The 18134-nt window shown below is 53.9% G+C and overlaps 1 protein-coding gene across 1 annotated transcript; it reads left to right on the forward strand.

Annotated features, from left to right (window-relative positions):
- The first annotated feature begins 13253 nt into the window (after positions 1-13253).
- NXPH3 (neurexophilin 3) lies at positions 13254-17448 on the forward strand. The gene is made up of 2 exons (XM_065909719.1): positions 13254-13427; positions 15782-17448. The coding sequence occupies exons 1-2, from the start codon at positions 13374-13376 to the stop codon at positions 16484-16486; spliced, it is 759 nt and encodes a 252-aa protein (XP_065765791.1). The 5' UTR covers positions 13254-13373; the 3' UTR covers positions 16487-17448.
- Positions 17449-18134: the final 686 nt, after the last annotated feature.

The following is an 18134-nucleotide window of genomic DNA, read 5'->3' on the forward strand; positions in this document are numbered from 1 at the left end:
TAGACTAGTGTCCCAAAGAACTGCCTGGCCCAGGTATGGATGCTAGTTCCTTTTATTGAACAGAGACGGGAGGGTGAGGAGGTAAAAACAGGAATAAGTTGCTCCAAATAATTCCTGGTTCTAGCCAGATCCTGGAGAGGATGTGTTAATTTCTTCTTTCCATCAGCCACTCACAGATAGACCTGATCAGGAATACTACCTGAGAGCTAAACAAGGTATTTTAGCTTCATGCTCAGGCCTGGGAGGCAGGGTTCCCAGAGATGAGCCATTATGTATATTTTAAGTTATAGGCAACATCGTTTCAGGGATTAACTTGTAGAAAAAACAATAGAATACAGAGGTATAAAGTAAAAGAAAGATATCCAATATGGAGTCAAATTTGTTCTTCCCTATTATATACGTGGGCTTACCCAGTGGCTCAGTGGTAAAGAATCTACCTGTCAATGCAGGAGACGTGGGTTCAGTCCCTGGATTGGGAAGACTCCCTGGAGAAGGAAATGGCACTCCACTCCAGTATTCTTGCCTGGGAAATCCCATGGACAAGGGAGCCTGGCAGGTAACGGTCCATTGGGTCTCAAAAGAGTTGGACACAACTTAGCGACTAAACAATTACATACGTATCCTTGATATGATGTGATGAGAATGGCACTTCACTTCTGTGGTCAACCTCCCCAAAATGCATAGGCCCGGTCTATGAGAAAAAGATCAGCCAAATTCCAGCAAAAGGGTATTCTACAAAAAAAACCTGACCGTACTCCTCAATCAAGTCATCAAAAATAAGAACAGTCTGAGACTAAATGCAATGAGGTATCCTAAATGGGATCCTGGCAAAACATGGTACAAAGTAGGAAAATCTGAATACAAGTGTGGACTTTAGTTAACAATAATATATCACTATAGGTGACTCAGACGGTAAGTAATCCACCTGCAAAGCAGGAGACCTGGGTTCAATCCTTGGGTTGGGAAGATTCCCTGGAGAAGGGAATGGCTTCCCACTCCAGTATTCTTGTCTGGAGAATTCCATGGACAGAGGAGCCTGGTGGGCTACAGTCCCTGGGGGCACAAAGAGTCGGACAGGACCGAGTGAATAACATTTGTGTGTAACAATAGTATATCACTATTGGTATCTTTAGTTGCAGCATGTGGGATCTAGTTCCCTGACCAGGCATCAAACCTGGGCCTCCTGCATTGGGAGCAGAGAATCTTAGCCGCTGGACCACCAGGTAAATCTTACTATTGTTTCTTTAATTGGAAGAGATGTACCATGCTAATATAAGTTGTTAATATCAGGGGACACTGTGTATGGGGAGCAAGGGATATCTATGGGAACTCTCTGTACTATTTAATTTTTTTCTGTAAATCTAAAACTGTTCTCATGCAACTGACAAGGGCTTAATTTCCAAATATACAAACAGTTCGTGCAACTCGCAACAACAAAAAACATGAGCAACCCAATCAAAAAATGGGCAGAAGACCTAAAGAGATACTTCTCCAAAGAAGACATATAGATGGCCAACAGTCACATGAAAAGATACTCAGTCTTGCTAATTATTAGAGAAATGCAAATCAAAACTACAATGAGGTGCCACTTCACACTGGTCAGAATGGTCATCATTAAAAAATCTACAAATAACAAATGCTGGGGAGGATTTGGCGTAAAGAGTACCCTCCTACATTGCTGGTGTGAATGTAAACTGGTGCAGCCACTATGGAAAACTGTATGGATGTTCCTCAAAAAACTATAAATAGAGCTACCATATGATCCAGCAATCCCATTCCTGGGCATGTATCCTGACTAAACTATGCTCAAGGAGAAACATACATCCCTATGTTCACAGCAGCACCATTCACAATAGGCAAGACATGGAAACAACCCAGAGAAGGAAATGGCAACCCACTCCAGTGTTCTTGCCTGGAGAATCCCGTGGACAGAGGAGTCTGGTGGACTGCTCTCCATAGGGTAGCACAGAGTTGGACACGACTGAAGTGACTTAGCAGAAGCAGCAGGAAAGAACCTAAATGTCTATCAACAGATGAATGGATAAAGAAGATGGAATACCACTCAGACAGAAAAAAGAATGAAATAATGCCATTTGTAGCAACATGGATGGACCTAGAGATTATCATACGAAGTCATAAAGACAAATAACATATGATATCACTTATATGTAAAATCTATAAAGAAAGCTGAGCGCCAAAGAATTGATGCTTTTGAACTCTGGTGTTGGAGAAGACTCTTGAGAGTCCCTTGGACTGCAAGGAGATCCCACCAGTCAATCCTAAAGGAGATCAGTCCTGAATGTTCATTGGAAGGACTGATGCTGAAGCTCCAGCTCCAATACTTTGGCCACCTGATGCGAAAGACTGACTCATGGAAAAGACCCTGATGTTGGGAAAGATTGAAGGCGGGAGGAGAAGGGGATGACAGAGGATGAGATGGTTGGATGGCATCACCGACTTGATGGGCATGAGTTTGAGCAAGCTCCGGGAATTGGTGATGAACAGGGAAACCTGGCGTGCTGCAGTCCGTGGGGTCGCAAAGAGTCGGACACGAACTGAGCGAATGAACTGCACTGGTATGTAAAATCTAAAATATGACACAAACTTATCAACAAAACAGAAACAAACTCACAAACATCGAGAACATTGTGGTTGCCAAGAGGGTGGGGGAGAGATGAATTGGGAATTTGGGATTTGCAGATGCAAACTATTAAATATAGAATGGATAAACAACAAGGTCCTTATTGTATAGCACAGAGAACTATGGTCAATATCCTGTGATAAACCATTATGAAAAAGAATATGAAAAAGACTGTATATATATTATTTATACGCGTAGAGCTGAATCACTTTGCTCTACAGCAGAAATTAACACAACATTGTAAATCAACTATATTTTAATAAAATAAATTTTAAAAATATCTGTCTTGTTGTTTTAAATTGTAGTTCCCTGACGCCTCCTGAGGCTAAATCTCTTTTCACATACATTTTCTGTCAACTGCTTATTTCTACTTCTGCCCACTCTTCTATTTCTTGCTTTTTCTTATCAGCTTATAAATTTTTTTCATAGTAAGGATATTAACCTTTGTCTGTTACACATGTGTGGCAACAGTAGTTTTTCTTTTGGCTGTGCCAACAGTATTTTTTTAAGTCTGTTGTTGGCCTTTCTGTTTATGGAAACATATGTCACCCAGAAAAATGTTCTTCTGTAAAAAAAAAATCTTTCTCTTTTGTAAGACTTCTGGGTCTTCTGTCCCTGCAAAGTTAAAAAAACTATTCTTCTAATTTTTCTCCTAAAATTTTTAGCTTTTATTTTTCACTCTAAGACTTTAACCCATCAGGGATCTATTTGGCAGGTGGTGTCAGGTGAGAGGGGAGGATGTGGCTTTATTTTCTTCCAGATGGACCATCAATATGGCAGCATCATTTATTAAATACACAGACTTTCCCACTAACTTGCCATTCCTCTTTAACAGAATATAAGTTGCCATACAGAGCCTTAGATCTGTGTCTGGGAGACTGTTCTCCAAGCTGCCATCAACATCCAGCTCAATAACCCTCACCCAGCTTCTCCTTAAAAACTATAACCCCCTGCCCCACTCCTCCCAGCTGGACTCACCCTTATCCCCACTTGACCTCCCTTAGCCCCCACCTGACCTCCTATGGAAATCATTCATTCAAACCATACACTCATATATCGCACTCCTCCTGAGTGTTAGGCACTGGACCAAAGAAGACTGCCCCTGTCATCTAGAAATTCACAGTCTGGGAAAAGAAGGGAGAATAAAGTGAGGCCAAGTAACTCTGGGGGAATATTGATGGGAGAGGTGTCAATTCCATTTCAGAAATCTACAAGAAGGGAATGACACTGAGGTGGGTGAAGGGTCCAATGGTGAGCAGGCAGTCAGGGAGGAAGGAGCTGCCAGGTGGCATGAAGAGCGTGTACAGAGGCACCGAGGCAAGGCAAAGCTTGGCATGTTTGGGGAGATGCAAATGGTTCAGAGGCCCCAGAAAGGGGGTGCTGGTAGAGAAGAGAAAGCAAGGGGCAGGCTGGCATGGTAAGTGTGAGACAGCCTGGGACCTAGGACCTGGGACCCTTTACTGCAATGCTTGCACCTGGACAAAATACAGATGCTGTAAGGGACAAAAAATAACTGCGTGCATGCATAGTTGGGACAAATTTTGGACAAAACATGAAAAGACCAAAAAACCCAATTGCCACTGTTGAAGAGCCCAGAGCAAGGACAAAAGCAGGGTACTATGCATGCCCCTTGCACACACCACCAAAGGGGCAAGCAAGGCACCGAAGCCACCCCTCAGGTCTGACCCCTGGACACACTCCTACCCTCACCGCATGTAAGGAACCAGCTTACCCTTCCTAGATGAGCAAGCAAGCAGGGGGACCCCATACTTGTTCTCATTCCCCCCTGCTGCAGCAGGGCCCCAGTAAAGCCTAGCCTGAATTTCTTGTCTGGCCTCTGGTCAATTTCTATTGATTAAGGAGGTCAAGAACCCTTGTCGGTAACAAGCGGGGCCAGAGTGCTCACAAGTGTGCTGCAGCGTGTCTGCCCTTTCTCCTGAGAAGCACAGTGGGGCAGCAAGTGCGCCGACTCTCATATCCCACCTCCACATTCTACCTGGTCTGTCATATACTTACTAGTTTGCTTTCAGTTGGGCTTCCCTTGTAGCTTAGCTGGTAAAGAATCTGCCTGCAAAGCAGGAGACTCCAGTTTGATTCCTGGGTCGGGAAGATCCCTTGGAGAAGGGATAGGCTACCCACTCCAGTATTCTTAGGCTTTCCTGGTGGCTCAGATGGTAAAGAATCTGCCTGCAATGCAGGACATCTGGGTTCAATCCCTGGGTTGGGAAGATCCTTTGGAGAAGGGAATGGCTACCCACCCCAGTATTCTGGCCTGGAAAATTCCATGGACTGTATATCCATGGGGTCAAAAAGAGCCTTCTGAGTGACTTTCACTTTTGCTTTCAGCTAGCTAATCTTTTTCCCTAAAATAAACTCATTTTAAAGAGTCACTTTGTATCACCTCCATAAATGGGAAACCAGTATCCCTTGCTATAAATAAAATAAAATAGAAGAAAAAGCCTTAAAAGGAAACATATTTCTATGAAAACTAAAATTGTTCATCTGTACTATTAAAAAAAAAAAGGAATATCCCAGCCAACACAACAAATACTTCACATTAGGACACACTGCTGGGCTGAGTAAAAGAATGGGCTGCCTGGGTCCAAATCGCAGCTCTGAAGAGTATTAGCTATGGATCTCTGGGGAAGCCACCTTATCTCCTGCAGTCTCTGTTTTCCCATCTGTAAAATGTGGTGATAATAGAACCTACCCCACTAGGTTGTACGATTAAATGAGAGAAATAGGGTACCATTTTGGGTACCATTTTGGGTACCATTCATGAGTGTTCTCAATATGCCTTGGCTAGTTTGAGGCTGTAGGAAGTCCTCCAAGCATATGAAACAGAAGATCACCTGGTTTGCATCTTTCCTTTGACTGTGGGGTAGGTAAGGAATGACTGGGAGAGACCCCTCCAGGCTGCTGTGGTCCCAGTGAGCAGGGATGGAGTCCTGAAGCCTCCAGTGGGCTGGAGGAGATGCAACTGGACATCAGGAAGAGAGACTGGGGGTAAGGCTGGCACCAAGATTCGAATGAGGTAGATGGTGGTGCCCTTCAAGGAAGGGGGGACACAGGAGGCAAGACCATGGTCCAGGGTGTGAAGAGCATGATTCTGTATACTTGGAGTTGGCAGTCTGTGAAACCCACATCCAGAGTTGGCTGATTCAGGGCCTGACATTCAAGGGTGAGTAGGTGATGCCTTTGGGCCGAGGTCAGTCCCCACCCTCCAAGTCTGAAAGGCAGCGGAGTCTCCCTAGTCAGGTGTGGGCGCTAAGGAAACACCTCCACCGCGTCCTTCTGCCTCTTCACGGCGGCACTGACCTCTCCTGGGAGTTGCCCGACTAAGGTCCCTTTCAGGCTGTGGCCAGTCCCAGACTCATCTCCCCATGTACCTCCCTACATTGAAATCTGGGAAGGGCTGGGACCCTGGAAGGGAACAGTGATGACCCCCAATGGGGTGGAAAGAGAATACTACGGAAGTCTTCCTCCTGAATTCTCTGGGGCCCATTTGGCTCCCACTCCAACCCTGCCCCTTCCTGAGGGCCCCTGGACCACCTCTGCCCCACATTTAATCGGGTTAGGAAATGGAAGGTTTGGATCCCATCTCCACAACAGAAACCCAGGTCAGCGCTGCTCTGGGAACCCTTCACCTCTGGGATCACCCTGATAGTGTCTGCTCCCCATCTCACTGTCCCCCCCCCCCCCGCCCCCCGCCCCACAACACTGCCGGCCACTCTCCCGCGCCCCCACCTAGGGGTGCCCAAGAGTTTAGATAGTTCCTTGAATGGAGGGGAGGGCCCGGTAGTCCTTCCTTCCACCGCCAGGCGTCACCATCGGCCTGGAAATGGAAGGCGCAGCCAGGCCCTCTGGACGCCTGGTGGACAGCGGGCCCGCCAGCCCTATGCGGGGTGCCAGGGACCTTGCAGGAAGGACGCCGAGACCTCCAGAGGGCTGCCTTGGGTGCTCTGGACCCAGTGTCCGTCGGGGGTCCAGAGGGGCACGTGTCCCGGAATTCTGGCCGCTATGACCAGGAGTGGAGGCGAACTGGAGGGCCAGGGTGCGTGTCAGCGTTGGAACCTGGGGCGCTCCGCCTCTCCGCCCACCCTGCGCCCCTTCAGTGAAAAGAAAGTGGGAATTGTTCACTTACGGATATTATGTGAAAGGGTTATGCTGACCCTTTCACAGATAAAGAACTCGAAGCTCCCTTTCTGTGCCCAGGTGGACGACCCCTCTCCCTGACTCAGTCAGGACCGTTTCTACCGCAGAGCGGCCTCCCTGCAAAGCCCCTGATCCGACAGCGACGTGAACACCTAAGGTTGAATGAGTAACCTAATGCAAATATAGGACAGGTGGCACTTACTGAGCACTTTCTATGTGCCAGACGCTGCTCCCAACAAGCTTATACGTGCATACTGTTAACGCTCCCCATGAAGAGGCTGGGCACAGAGAGGTGAAGGCATTTACCCAAGACAGTGGCAAATGAAGGATTGGGATCCAGGCAATCTGGCTCGAGAGCTCCATTGCTCAACAACGCCTCCGAGCCGGACAGGCCCTCCCTTGGCTTCAGGAGCTTCCACCAAGCGCTTGGGTGCCAGGCACCGGCGAGAGAGAGACAGACAGACAAGAGACAGAGAGAGCAGCGCAGCGGGCGGGTGCGGCGTCATCTTCCTGGCCGAGCAAAGCGCCCCCAGGCGGCGCCCCAAGTGACCACCAGGCGGCGCGCTGACCCCACTCGCGGCCCACTCGACACGCCCGCGCGGTCTCCGCTTCCTCCCGGTGGGAGCTGGCGCTGACCACGGCGACGGGGGTCCAGCCGACAGGTGGAGAGCAGGTGACCTGGTGCCAGGTGTGGGGTCCCTGCCAGGTGCCCTGCAGTCTAGCAGCCCAGGGCCTGTTTTCTTTCCCCTTGCTTCTCACCTCCAAATATACTGGTTTGTACCATGAAAGGAGCACAGGCAGACTCCTTATATTCAAGTGCTTCACTGTTTACAAAGCTCTTTCCATCAGCTCAGTGCAGACAAAAGACCAAGGTACTATGTGCCCACTGGGAGCCAGATGTTCTCACCCTCACAGTCCTCACCGGAGGGAGGGGCAGGGCCAGCTCCGTAGACAGGCAGTGCCAGCCCCCCTAGAAGACAAGATGTTCTTCCAAGATCACCCACACAGCCAATCTCAGGGCCAGGCCCTAATCCAGGGATCCTGGACCCCACATTCTTACCCTTTCCTCTCAAGAGAGCACACGTGGGAGGTGTACAGCCCTCCTGGGTGGAGAGTCCCATGAGAGGCAGGGGCACAAACAAATGACCCCTCAAAGAGGCAGGCACAGTGTGGGGTGTTAGTGGGCAGCTCCCTTCAGGCCTCTGGGGCCAGGGGATTCCCGCCTGCTTCCTGGCTCCCCTGTTCCCGCGCTGGGATCACTCCTCCCTACAAGACAGGCCCTGGCAGCCCATTGTGTACCGTCACTGTCTGTCCTTTGAGAGTCCCTCACACTCTCACCTCTGATAACTCTCAAGGTTTGCACACCTCCCAGTCTGAACCTTCCAGTGGGACCTCCACCCTGCACCCAGCTCTTCGCTGCACCTGAGCATCTGAAGCACTTAATACCACCTGTCCAGGGCAGAGCACTGCACCCTCCCGCAAACCTGCCCTTCATCCTGTGTCCCTGGGCTAGAAAGCTGGGGGCATCTCTGACCCCTCAACCACTGTCCTAGAGCCTAACTCCTCTTCATCCCACTACTTAAATGTCTTTCAGGCCCATCCCCTCCTCTCCATCCCCAGGGGATCTGCCCTAACTCAGGCCACCAGCAGCTCCTAGCTCCTAGTGTCATCCTCTCTCTTAAATCTACTGCCAGCAGAGTGATCTTTCTAGTGATCATTCTAAAGTGTAAGTCTGCTCCCTGTTTAAAACTTGTAAATTAAAAATGTGTAATACAAAACATCTTAATCATATGGCAAAGCCCAAACCTTTCACTGACCTATAAAGCCCTGGGCCCATCCAGGCCCTGCCCATCTCTCTGCCCTCTTCTCACTCCCCACCCCTTCACTGCTTCAGCTCCTCCAAAGCACCAAACTCTTCCTAGGCTCTGAGTCTTAGCATGCGCTGTTCCCTCTGCCTGGAAGGCCCCTCCCTAGCCTGAGAGCTGGCGCGGTCTCCTCACCCTTCCGATTCCAGCTGAAACGTCACATCTCACAGAGGCGCCCCTGACCAATTCCAGGGAAAGTGGGACCCCTCCTTGGTTTCTCTCTCACTCAGAACTTGCTGGTCTTCTTCCTTCACACCATTTGCCAGCATCTCAGAGCTTGTGTTTTCATATGCTTAGCTATTTAATCTGTCTCTCTCAGAGCTCAAATTCTCCATTTGAAGGACTGCCATCTCTCAATCACAGCTGTACCCCCACACCCAGCCCAGGACCCAACATAAAAGTAGACATCCGATAACTATTTGTGGAACAAATGAGGCTTTCATCTTGTCCTCATCAGAACCCCATTCCCAGCCTTTCTTTCATCTCTGGCCTTTGCATGAGTTGCTTCCTCTGCCTGGAAGGTTCTTTCCTTCTCCCACCTCAGCTGATCCACATAAGACTAGTTTCTCTAGGATTTGTCCTTGGCCCCCTCATTAGAATTAGGGTTTCCCTCTGGGCTCCCCTGGTTTCCTCTAACAGCATTCTATCATAACACTCAAAAATTGCAAATTTCCAGGTAAACAGGAGAGACTGTTAGCAACAATGATCTACTCCTGCCTCTCCCGTGACCTCTCCGCTCCAGCTGGCTCAAGGGCATCCATTCTCTGCCTTTCAAACCATCAGGAGCCCCATTTCCTATTCATTCAATAAGCACTGATCGGGCACCCCTGTGTTTTTTTTTTTCTTTATTGCAGCACTGGAGTGGCAGAGAGGAGGGGAGGGATACAGACAGGATTCTTCCAAAGGTGAGACTGAAGCAAGTGAAAGCATCCGAAGTGCTGAGCAAATGCCCAGCCAACCCACATCCAGGGTGCAAGAAGGCACCAAGGAGGCTGGGGGCCAAGGGGCAGGACTAGCACATTGAGTTCTGCCCCCTTCATTGAGCCTCTGCTGTGTGCAGGGTGTGGTGGGTGAGAGGGTTAGGGCTACGGAGAGGTGACCCTGAATGGCAGACACATCTGGGGTCACCTCCAGCACAGCTGTGCAGAGTTCACTGAATCTGTGGTCTGTCTTCCCATCCTGGGAGCAGCTGGAAGAAACAGTGTTGGTCCAGTTCTCAGAGGACCCTCTGACAAACCCCATAGTCTCTTTTATGCCAGGCTGCTCTGCTCCTGTGAGCTGCTGCTCATACCCTCTTTCTTGACACTCCCCACACACCAGTTTATCAAAGTCCAGAGGCCATTACCTGGGAAAGGGGCAAAAATGCATGGTCCTGAGCTCCCATCTGTTGACCCTGGGGTGGGACCTGGCATCTGCGTGTGTTCAGTTACCTCAGCTTGGGACACTCGTGTGAGAGCCCCACTGCTTCTGTGGCTTCTGGGATCAGCCCACAAACCCTCCTTGCCCCTGGCTACCAGCTTCTGCCTGGGGTCTTTTGGGAGCTGCTCCTCCTCTATGCACCCCTTAAGCCCATCCAAGCCCCTTGTTCTACTTGCACATCCACACTCCCAGTACCCCAGGCGAAACTCTGTTCTGCCTTTGGTTGGCTAACAGCATCCAGACTTGACTTGACCAAAGCCAACCCCCATCCCCCTGGAACTGACCTGCCTCCCCACCGCTAGCAGTGCCCACCTCGGAGGGCATCCTGTCTATTGCCCAAGCCAGAGACTTGGGTATCAGACTTGACTCCCTGTCTCCCTTCCTCCCTTATTTCAGCAACAACTCAATCTTGATCTGCCTCCCCAGCATGTTTCCAGTCTCCCCGTCTCTCTCACCCCAGATTGCATTTATCCCCTAACTGGTTCCCTCCAGAGCTCTAGTCTTTCCTCTTTCCTGTGAATTCTCCAAAATGTTCTAAAATGCAAATCTGACTATAATTACCAGCCCCCCTTAAAACCCTTCAAAGTGTTTTCAAGGTCCTAACCCCCTTGACCCACAGGAAAGACCTTGGGTCAGCTGGTCCCAGCTTCCTGCTCCAACTTCCTCTCCTCCCCTCTGAGCTCCAATAACTGCAAACTGCTTCCGGTTCTAGCCTGCAGATCTTAGACCATTCATTTGTCCTTTGGCACCACCTCCTCCAGGAAGCCAACCCTCTCCACCCACACCCACACGGTCCTCGGTGTATCGGTACTGACTGCTGGAAGGATCTTTCTACTCACCACACTGAGTTATAATCATTGATTTTTCATGTCTCAGTTCAACACCAGCCAGTGAGATCCTTGAGGGCAGGGATGGAGTTCCATTCATCTGTGTATCCCAACCCCTGGCCTGGTGCCTGGGACCAAGGACAGGCTTGGCCAGTGGTTGATGGATGAATGCGGAGTGGAAACTTGAAGGAAGTGAGAGGCAGGAAGGGCTAAGAGGGCAGTGAGGGCAAGCCCGGCAGGAGGCTCAGCCAGAGCAAATGTGTGGGCAGTAGGAAAGAGCTTCCCTTTATTGCACGCCATGACTGCCCGCCAGCCATTGTGCCTGTGCTTTGCTTGCACATTCTGTCTCATTTAGTTCTTGGAACAACAGATCAGGAAACTAGCTTCAGAGAACCAAAGCAACCTGCCCAAGGTCACACAGCCAGGCCTGGAATGGAATCCAGGACTGTCTGGCCTGAAAATCTGTGCTCTTTCTGCTGGGTCACACTGCTCTCCTGGGGATAGGACCTTCTGGAGATGGACAAGGAGTGGGCCCAGCTACGCCTCTGCCTAGCTGAGTGCCGGAACCAGCTGCCCACGCTCAGGCCGACAGCTTCTTCCTCCCAGCCGGACCAGAGGCTCAGAGGCCAGACAAAGATTTATCTGTTCCTTCCTCCCCTGGCTTTGGTGGGGTGGGGGGGTGGTCTTTGATTAGACCTGCACACACACACCCCCCGCCACCACCAGAGAGGGGCTGCTGTCTCCTGTACTGCCCAGGGTGCCTGGGGAATGCAGGGGGCCCTGTGACGCTGTCTGGGTTCTGCAGAATCTGTCTCCCTCATCGCACTTGGCCCAGGCTGATATTAAGATTCATCTGCATTCCCCATGCACCCGCCTGGCAGATGGTGGGGGAGGAGGCTGGGTGCGTGCTGGGGGCTGCAGCCAGAGACCAAGCTGGGCCTCGAGGGCCACAGCAGAGTGCCCACCCACCCTGCCCCATGGGCCAAGCCCAGGCTGGGGCCACTCCAAATGCTGGGGTACCTCCTCAGCCTCACAGCCTCTGAGAAGTGCTGGATGCTGGGACTTGACCTTTGATTTTTCTAAGGACTAAAGGGGCCCTGCAATTCCAGGAAGACAATGTGGAGATGTGGGGTGATGGGGGATGGGCCCCACTTTGCAATCTCGAATGAGGGTCTTTTTCTTCCTTCTTGCCCTGGAGGTTTACCGAAACCAGAGACAGAGACCCTGCTAGCATAGGAGCCCCACATCCCAGCCTGTGACTCCCTGGATCACAGGAAGGGCAGAGTGAAGAATGGAGGTACAGCCTCCAGGGGCCTTGCTCACCTCACTCCTCAGCTTCTCGGGAGGCTTACCCCAGAAATCCAGCCTGGCCCCTAGCTGCCTTTTCATTACAGGACTCCAGTCAAGTTTCCTGTCACAGCGACTGGACTGAGAGGTACTGGGGGGAGGTGGGAAGGATTATCCCAGCCCCTCTGAGTAAAGCAGAGGAGGATAGGAATCGATATTATAACCAAAGGAGTACAGGCTAGACACTCAGAAGAACTTCCCCCGGCACAAAAGCAAGTCTTGCAGAGAGAAGTGGACTTTGGGACGTGGAGACAGGTTACAATAAGGAAGACCTTCTTTTCTGAATCTCTTGTAATGGGGTTTGGGGAAAATAATCTTTTCAAATTCCAAGTCTCTTGGGATTCAGGGAGGGCAGCAGATTCTCAGGGCTCCCTACCAGAAACAGAGGCCCTGCTCAGGGTTAGAATTAGTAGGGTCCCTACCCCCGAGGTCACCACCCTCTCCCGGCCTCGCGAGTAAACTCCGCCTCCAAATCCTGCCCCCTGCGTCCTAAATCCCTGGGTTGCGGGCCGGCAGGGGAGGAGTTAACTCCGGAGGTACCGGCTGGGCTCACAGTACCTGCCGCCGCCGCCGCCGCCGCCGGTGGTGGGAGGGACGAGGAAGCGGGAGCCGCCTGGGCGCCAGGAGCGCTCCAGTCTGGCGGGAGGCAGCGCGGGGAGCGGCGGCGGGGCTTGGCGCGGCCAGGGGCGTCCGCCAGGGGGCGCGCCGCGACGGGGCGGGAGGGGCCATCTGGCCTGGGGAATTAGCTCTGGGGCGAGCGCGCGCGCGGGTCCCCAACACATCTGGGCGAGAGCGGCGCCGCTGGAACCGAGGGGGCATATCTGGAGCCGCGGGGCCACCGCGCAGCTGGGGCCCTTCGAGGCGCTCGGGGCGCACATCTGGGGCCGCGAGAGGGGGCCGCGCTGCGCGCAGCTGGACCAGGGGAGGGGGGCGGCGGCTGCACAGCTGGACCGAAGGGGGCGGGGTCGGTCCTGGGCGGCTGGCCGCGCGGAGGGCCGCCAGGGGCCGGGGGACAGGAGCATGGGACGGCGCGCCTGAAAGAGCGAGCGGGGGTGAGGAAGGGCCTGGGACCCTGAAGGGAACAGACGCGAGAAAGGGGCACGAGAGCAAAGGAGGAAGATGCAACTGACTCGCTGCTGCTTCGTGTTCCTAGTGCAGGGCAGCCTCTATCTGGTGAGTGATCCGCGGGGAGCGGCGCGGAGGGGCGGGGGCCGGGAGGATTGGGGGAGAGCGCGGGAAGCTTCCGAGCCCGAAAACTTTCTCCCTTCCCCCCAACATCCCGGGGATGGAGGAGAAGCCTCGAGGCTAGGGGAGAGGGCGGGTCCGAGGCCGGAGACTGTACAGGAAGGGTTAATAGGGGCGGGGAGAGGGTGCTGGGCTGGCCCACCTACTCGGCCGCAGGTGGCGAGAGGTGCGACGGGCCCGAGGGGAAATGCCCGCAGACGTCGCCAAGGGTCACTCGACCTCTTCCCGGGCCCCGGGCCGTGCGGAAGGGCAGTGGAGGGTGGCTGTGGAGCTGATGACCTGCCAGGGTAGGGGGGTAATGGCTCTTCCCTGACCTCGGGGAGGCGGAGGGGCCCGGAGGGCCCCGCACTCTGGGGCCCCCAGCGCACTAGCTGGCCCAGGCGGGGGGTGGCCCCGCGTCCCTCGCTCCCGCCTTCCCTCCTGCTCCCTCCCTCCTCGCCTGTTGTTTTCCTCTCCTCTCCCGGCTGCGCGCAGCCCGAGCCCCACAGGACCTGGGCAGGCGGCTCCCGCCCCGGGCGCTCGCGGCAGCTGAGCGGAGCGCCCGAAGCCCGCTCCCCGTGCGCTCGCTCGCGCCTTTCTGGCGGCCCCGGACGCGGGGAATCCACACCAGACCCCAGCTCAGGGCGCGAATCCCCTCCGACCGACCGCCACCTACCAATCCTGTCGTGGAGAAGCCTCAGACCCACATCTGGGTCTGCCCGTCTCCTCAAAACAATAATCCCCTTTGCCATTGTGTGGAAGAACCCTTCCCTTCTCACATCTCCCCCTAGGGCCCTTCTCTTCATCCTCCAGCCATTCAGCTGTGACCCCCACCCCCAGGGCTCAGCACGCGCACACGTCTTCTGCCTTGACCCCAGCCCCGCGGCCCTCCCCTCCTGCTGTCCCTCTGCCCCACCCTTGGGTCCCAGGGACACCGCGCACAACCGCAGACGTGGCCAGGGTCAGAACAGGGGACATGAAGACCCCGAACCCCTTTGTAGCCGTGCATATGACAGCCTCAGGCGTTCCACATCCTTATCCCAGGTCCCAGCAAGTCCAGATGCTGCCCAGTTGTGAGCTGGTACACCTGGTGTTGGTTATGAGACACAGAGGGTCTTTCTTGAAAAGCTGAGCATACCCACACCAGGCAGCTATCCTCAGGGAACCTGGTCCATTCCCTGGTGCCCTCCTGAGCTGTCCTGTGTTTGAGCTTGTCGGGCTGTCCTGCTGGCCCTCCCCACAGCTCCTTCAAGAAGCCTCCCCAGATGTTGCTTGTCAGTAGAGCGGATGCAGCAGAGGCCAATTGAACCTCCGCAGAGCTTTCCAGAGATCCCAGATGAGGGTAGGGTTTGGATAAAACCCCCATAGAAGGACCCATCTGGTCTGAGAGCCTGGGAGTATGGTGGATTAGGACGACTCACCCTGAAGGGCTTAGTCTTGTAGTGATGTAAACTGTGAGTCTGGTGTCCCCATCTGTGAAATGGGAATAATAAGAACTCCTTCCTCCTAGAATTTCATGTGGAATTTGGTCATCCTGGTTATGGAACTCACCCAGGTCTCCCTCAAAGCCTGCCATTAAAACCTAAACCACATTTGTACTCGAGAGAGAACTTTACTGGGTTCTGTTTTCTTTTCCATCATCTGTTGGTTCTCTTTGCCTCTGAGGGTAGAAACTCTCCCAGTGTAGGAATGGTGTCTCATTCAACAGACTAGAAAGTTCCCAAAGGCAAGGGCTGTACCTCCCCTGTCAAATGAGGGGCTCTCTCAGCAGAGAGATGGAGCACCCCTACCTGACTTGGGACTCTTTGAAGGCAGACAGTGTACCGCCTCCGTAGCCTGGGAATATCACAGAGGCGGAAACTGTATCTCTCCTAGACAACAACTACTCTGTCAACAGAGGGGTGTACTTCTGTGGTCTGATGAAGGTTCTCCCAAGATCAGGAGCTGGGCCTCCCCCATCAGACTTGGAGCTCTCTTAAGAGTAGAAGCTGTGTACCTCTGCTGGTCCCTGGAGAGAATTCTCCACCATCTCTTCAGACTTCGAATAGTGGCCAGAGGCAGCACAGTGGGGAGAGGAGCTAGGGGTGACCTGAGTGTCAGAACATGAGAGGGAACCATGACACAGGCCCAGAATGCACACCCAACCCCCAATGTAAGAGAGCAATGTGCCGGGGCCCCTTGGCCCCAAGTCAGAGTGGAAGGGAGGGGCAGGGAGATGGTCCTGGTGGTGGGGAGTGGGGGACCGGAACTCCTGAGTCTTCTGAGGGCCCAGATGCTCACTCTCCTCCCAACTGCCTCCGCAGGTCATCTGCGGCCAGGATGATGGTCCGCCAGGCTCAGAGGACCCTGAGCATGATGACGCTGAGAGCCAGGCCCGGCCGCGGATGCCTCGAAAGCGGGGCCACATGTCCCCTAAGTCCCGCCACATGGCCAACTCTACTCTGCTAGGACTGCTGGCTCCACCTGGGGAGGCATGGGGGGTCCTTGGCCAGCCCCCCAGCCGCCCAAACCACAGCCCCCCACCAGCAACCAAAGTGAAGAAAATCTTTGGCTGGGGTGATTTCTACTCCAACATCAAGACGGTAGCCTTGAACCTGCTGGTCACAGGGAAGATCGTGGACCACGGCAACGGGACCTTCAGTGTCCACTTCCGACACAATGCCACGGGCCAGGGCAATATCTCCATCAGCCTTGTGCCCCCGAGTAAAGCTGTAGAGTTTCATCAGGAGCAGCAGATCTTTATTGAAGCCAAGGCTTCCAAAATCTTCAACTGCCGGATGGAGTGGGAGAAGGTGGAACGGGGCCGCCGCATCTCGCTCTGCACCCATGACCCCGCCAAGACCTGCTCCCGAGACCACGCTCAGAGCTCGGCCACCTGGAGCTGCTCCCAGCCCTTCAAAGTCGTCTGCGTCTACATCGCCTTCTACAGCACAGACTACAGGCTAGTCCAGAAGGTGTGTCCGGATTACAACTACCACAGCGATACCCCCTACTACCCCTCTGGGTGACCCCTGGGCAGGCCACAAAGGGAAGGCCAGGGCTGGAAGGACAGGCCTGCCCACACAGGAAGCCATCCGTCTGGATACTGGGCAGGGAAGGGAAGGGGCCTCGGGCAGGGAGCTCCGGGGTGGAGAGGAGGAGAGGCCAAGTGTGGCCAGAACCGGGTTTCAGGTGGTGGGGAAGGGGTCACAGGTGCTGGCCCCAACCTGAGGCTGTGGGGTGAGCAGGACACAGGAGCACTGGCCGAGGAGTGGGTTCTCTGGGTGGCCTCACAGGGCCTCCCCACTGAGCCACAGAAAGATGCCGGGTCCAGGAGGCCCCTGGGGCAGGCAGACCAATACAGTTCCTGAGAGGAGCCTGAAATCTTGGCTCTCTCCTTGCCATCCTGAGAAAGAACAGCAACGAGGAGAGGATTATTTCATCAGTGTGGTCACCGAGTGAGCACTGCAGGATGGTCGAGCTGGGGCTTCCTGGCAGCCAGCAGCAGGAACTCTGCAGCCCCACCCAGGAGGCAGCCCTGAGCCCTCATCCTGGACTGTGGTCTGAGCTCGGCTTGAGGCGGAAGTGGTGACCCTTGGAGTCTGTGATGTCTTGGCAGAGAGACCAGCTGCCCCTAGCCAGGCCTCCCCTTTCCAAAATCACTTCTCTAGCCACTGCTCCCCACCCCAGCCTTGAGCTGAAGTACCCCTCTGTCCGAAAGCTGAGACGAGGACAACTGCGATTCTCCCAGCACCAAGGCCACAGGTGAAGCCACCCGTGAGCCGCGTGTTCCTCCCCCATCCTGCCCCTGCTGGCTCCTCTGGGAGTGAGCTTATCCAGCAAGTGAGCCTTCCACAGCCAGCCTTGCCCATCAGCCCAGGGCTCGCCTGGATAAAGATGCTGCCTCCCTCGTGGGCTGTGGGGCCGTCAGCAGCTCGGGGGGGCGAGGTCACACTGTGGTGGGTGCGCTGGACCTGTCTCGTAGTGTCTGTCTGTGGGGGTGGGGGCGGGGGGCGGGGTTTGTGAACTCATCTGATGGTCAACTTGTGTGTGCAGACTCTTGTTCACGGAGCAGGGAATAAAGCTTTCCTGGATATTGGACTCCGAGTTGTTGGGGACAGGGGGGTGGGGGGAGGGCCCCAGGGGCCCGGTGTCCGGCCGGCGTCTCTCAGATGACAGCAGGACATTTCCTGAGGCCGGAGCTGCGGGGCTCCAACAGCTGCCGGAGCTGATGCTCCAGGGCTTCCCTCCCCGCCCCTGTCTAGCCCCGGAAGCTGGGCCGATGCCGTGTGGGCCTGGTAGCGGGTGGGCCTGGCAGCTGCCGAGCACCTGGGGAGGAAGAACTGGTAGGCGGGTGGGCCACATAGGGTGGGTGATCCTGGTCACCTTCCTGGGTCGCCGTGTGGGTGGGCCCACTAGGGTAACAATGCTCGGTCAATATTTGCTCTGTGGCCTTGGCAAGTCCATTGTCCTCTCTGGTTCTCTTTTCATTTTTCGCTATAAATTTAATGAGGAGTTTGCCCAGCCCAGAGTTTCTCAAATGTGAGTGGGCTTCTGAACCAAGAGGGTTGTTAAAGCACAGATTTCTGAGTTCTACCCCAGAGTTTCTAATTCAGCAGGTCTGAAGCGCCACCCCCGGATTTGCCTTTCTAACAAGTAGCGAGTGCCCAGGTAGAC

This window comes from Muntiacus reevesi, chromosome 18 (genome assembly GCF_963930625.1).
Source record: "Muntiacus reevesi chromosome 18, mMunRee1.1, whole genome shotgun sequence".
Classification (NCBI taxonomy): Eukaryota; Metazoa; Chordata; class Mammalia; order Artiodactyla; family Cervidae; genus Muntiacus; species Muntiacus reevesi.

Coding starts and splice junctions, on each gene's coding strand:
- NXPH3 (XM_065909719.1), top strand. CDS start 13,374: ATGCAACTGACTCGCTGCTGCTTCGTGTTCCTAGTGCAGGGCAGCCTC. Junction 13,428..15,781: donor TGCAGGGCAGCCTCTATCTG/GTGAGTGATCCG, acceptor CTGCCTCCGCAG/GTCATCTGCGGCCAGGATGA.